Here is a 3,185-nt window from a genome sequence, read left to right on the forward strand (position 1 = left end):
GGGATCTTGTCCATAAAGAGCCTTATAAGGAGTCTGGCCATGCAGAACTGAGGTAGGGAGACGATTGATGAGATGAACAGCACAACAAAATGCATAACCCTAATATTTCATGGAAAGATTCGCTTGAGCCAAAAGTGTAATACCCATTTCAACAATATGCCGATGTTTGCGTTCAGCCACCTCATTCTGTTCAAAACTATGTGGACAAGACAACCGATGAACTATCCCTTGAGTTGTTAGAATAGACGTGAAAGTGCGAAATTCGCCACCCCAATCACTCTGAAATTGTTTGGTATTTTTCCCGTATTGAGTTTTGACAAGCTGCTGAAACTGAGCAAAACAATCGACTGCTTGAGACTTTTGGCGAATAAGATAAATCCACGTAAATCGAGTGCACATCTCAACAAAGGACACATAATACCAATTATGACCACATGCAACTGATGCAGGCCCCCATAGATTAGAGACAACCAAAGCAAACGGTTCACTATAGCTTCATCCAGTCTGAGAGGTTGGCCGGTTTCAAAACAGGAACAGCTATTCCGTGTCCACTAAAGTAGAAGAACAGGACATCTCCTGGTCTAGCAGTGTGTACCATTTTATAAAGTGCAGCCTTGATTTTTATACCCGTAGGCATAGCCAATGAGCCTGGTATATAATTGTCAATCAAAGTTAAACCTTTTCATAATCAACCTTCTTATGTTCTCCACATCATTTATGCATCCTTTCAGGTTGTAAGGGGTCTTTGGGTAATTACAACCCACAAGAACAGCTTTCTTTTTATGCACCAGCTTGTTAATCATGGGTAAGGCTAAGGGTGTTGGAATGGTGGCCAGGAAAGCTGTACCGGCATTCTTATCACTGCAATAAAGGCATAAGGGTGTCGCTCGTGAAATCCAAGGCTGGTTATTTCATCCCTAGCATTCATCACAAGCTGTTTATTGGTTAATGTACCATTGGTCTCGTTGATAATCTTTTGAAGTGAATATATAAGGCCCCATACGCCTTTCCTTGGGTTTTGTCACTCGGTTCCAAATCAAGGGATAGCTCATCGGCTTGGCACCCACTTAATAGAATCCCCTCATCCTCCGTTAATGACCTTGGCTCCTGAGAGGGTTGGAATTTTAAACTGACGTTGTCTCGAAAGATTCCGGTCAAAAGATGGCCAATGTTGCTGACAATATCTAATCCAGTGCTGAAGGCAACTGTTGTCCCAATACGTCTGATGCGGCGTTTATGACGTTGGCTGCTGGGCGTCAACAGATGGCCTTGGTGTATTGATTCAAGTGAAATTCCCCTCTTCTGGGCGTCAACAGATGGTGCTATACTCCTTAGAGTACTATGGGGTCCAATTTGTTCTTTCTCTTTGACAATGAGACCACCGCTGTGGCACGAATCTGAAACGATTGTGAAGCTTGTTTCTTTTGGCAGCTGCTGAATCAAGAGCCTGATGTCCACATCTGTACAGCCATGTTTAATTATACTGATTTAAATTGCAAGAGCTAAATAAGTTAGCTTAATAAATATATTTTATATTTATAAAAAAATGATATGATTAATAAAGGAAAATATGTAGTTGACGAGTTGTGATCCCATTTTGGAATCATGGATTCATGATCAACATTAATATATTTTTTAAAAATTTAATTATTATTTTTTAAGATTTAAAGTTGTATTTATATTTTGACATTTAAGGTTGAATTTTCGATTTGTTGAATTTGGGTTTCGAAAACTATGAAATTGTGGGTTCAAACCCTACTATGTGTACTATATTTCTATTTTTTTATTCATAAAAAGAATAAAAATGACAAAAAAATTTCTTTAAATTAATATAATTTACTTTATAAAATAAAATTATTGTGCAAATTCCACTATAAGACAGCACTAATTAGGAAGAATAAAAAACCTACCATAAATGAGATTGAGATCACAAGGCACGATTGCATCATCCTTCTGGCCTGGTTTCATGTCTGCCTCAACTCTATGTCCACTCAAGAGGAATAATAGGACATCTCCTTCTTTAGCCTCTTTCACCATTTTTTCAAGTCCAGCCATAATTTTAGGCACATTTGATAAGTTCGGTCTTGACCCGGCCCCAAAAATTGGTCTAAAATTTTACCTAAGCTCGACCTGAATAAAAATGCTAACACCTGAACCTAGCCCGACCTGCCCGTATTAAAAATTTTTACATTATTTTTTAAAAAATATATAAAACACTCAAAACATTCAAATAAATGTTTCCCAACAACTTGAAAATAAAATTTAAAAAGTATTTATACTTAAATAACACTAGCATAGGTGCAACTTAACTAATAAATGTCACTAAAATAATAACAAAATTAACAATAAAATAAGAGTTATATAATATCCAAACAATAATAGCAAAAATGTAGTAACATAATAGTGAAATGACAGGAAAACAGTGAGAAAACAACATATTTTTTTTTCGTTTTGTAAATTCGGGTTGGGCTGGGAAAAAAAACTTACTTGAGGCCCTTATCTAAGCCCATTTTTCGGGTCTATATTTTTGTTCAATCCCTCCCACTTTTTGAGAGTCCAGCTTGATCCATGGACATGTCTATTTTTACAAGGTTACACCAAAACAGACTTTTAGCGGTGCTTGGACAAAAAATGCCGATAAAAATCAAGCATTAGTGGCACTTTATGGAAATCGGCACTAAAGATCTAGCATTAGCGGTGTTTTTCAGAAAAACGTCGCAAAAAACCAAATCCCAACGGCGTTGTTTTAATGCTCGGGATTTAGTGGCGTTTTTGAAAAGCGCTGCTAATGCTCGGGATTTAGTGGCGTTTTTGAAAATGCGCCGCTAATGCTCGAGGTTTTAGCGACGTTTTTGAAAAAGTGCAGCTAAAAATATTTTATCTTAATTGGTTTATTTATATTAATTAAATAAAATTCAATTTATTTCTAATTGAATATTTAAAATCTTCAAAAAAAATAATGACAAGTAGAAATAATTTGAAATAAAACACATGGAAAAAAATTTTAAAGTTTTTTTGGGTACATGATTACTGATTGTTTTTTAATTTATATATTAAAAAATTTCTTATATAATCGTAATCGTAAAAGAGATAGTATTAATTTTAAAATATTGAATTAATTATCACTATAGTTTAGGGTTTTTGGTTTAGGGCATATGATTTATTTAAGATTTAAGGCCGGTTTA

At 35.2% G+C, this 3,185-nt stretch overlaps 1 protein-coding gene across 1 annotated transcript; it reads right to left on the reverse strand.

Annotated features, from left to right (window-relative positions):
• Positions 1–487: 487 nt before the first annotated feature.
• LOC121218436 (metacaspase-9-like) lies at positions 488–2,037 on the reverse strand. Its single transcript, XM_041095623.1, has 4 exons — positions 1,911–2,037; positions 1,004–1,460; positions 758–861; positions 488–648 (listed from the first exon to the last, which is right to left on the reverse strand). Exons 1-4 carry the CDS (start codon positions 2,035–2,037, stop codon positions 488–490), a joined length of 849 nt encoding a protein of 282 aa, XP_040951557.1.
• Between the last annotated feature and the right edge of the window lie 1,148 nt (positions 2,038–3,185).

This window comes from Gossypium hirsutum, chromosome D06 (genome assembly GCF_007990345.1).
Source record: "Gossypium hirsutum isolate 1008001.06 chromosome D06, Gossypium_hirsutum_v2.1, whole genome shotgun sequence".
NCBI lineage: Eukaryota > Viridiplantae > Streptophyta > Magnoliopsida > Malvales > Malvaceae > Gossypium > Gossypium hirsutum.

Excerpts from the sequence above, each read along its gene's own strand:
- LOC121218436 (XM_041095623.1), bottom strand. The coding sequence starts at position 2,037 with ATGGTGAAAGAGGCTAAAGAAGGAGATGTCCTATTATTCCTCTTGAGT. Across the intron at positions 862-1,003 it reads GACAAAACCCAAGGAAAGGC|TGATAAGAATGCCGGTACAG; the intron begins GTATGGGGCCTT and ends CCTTTATTGCAG. Across the intron at positions 649-757 it reads GAAAGCTGTTCTTGTGGGTT|GCTCATTGGCTATGCCTACG; the intron begins GTAATTACCCAA and ends ATTATATACCAG.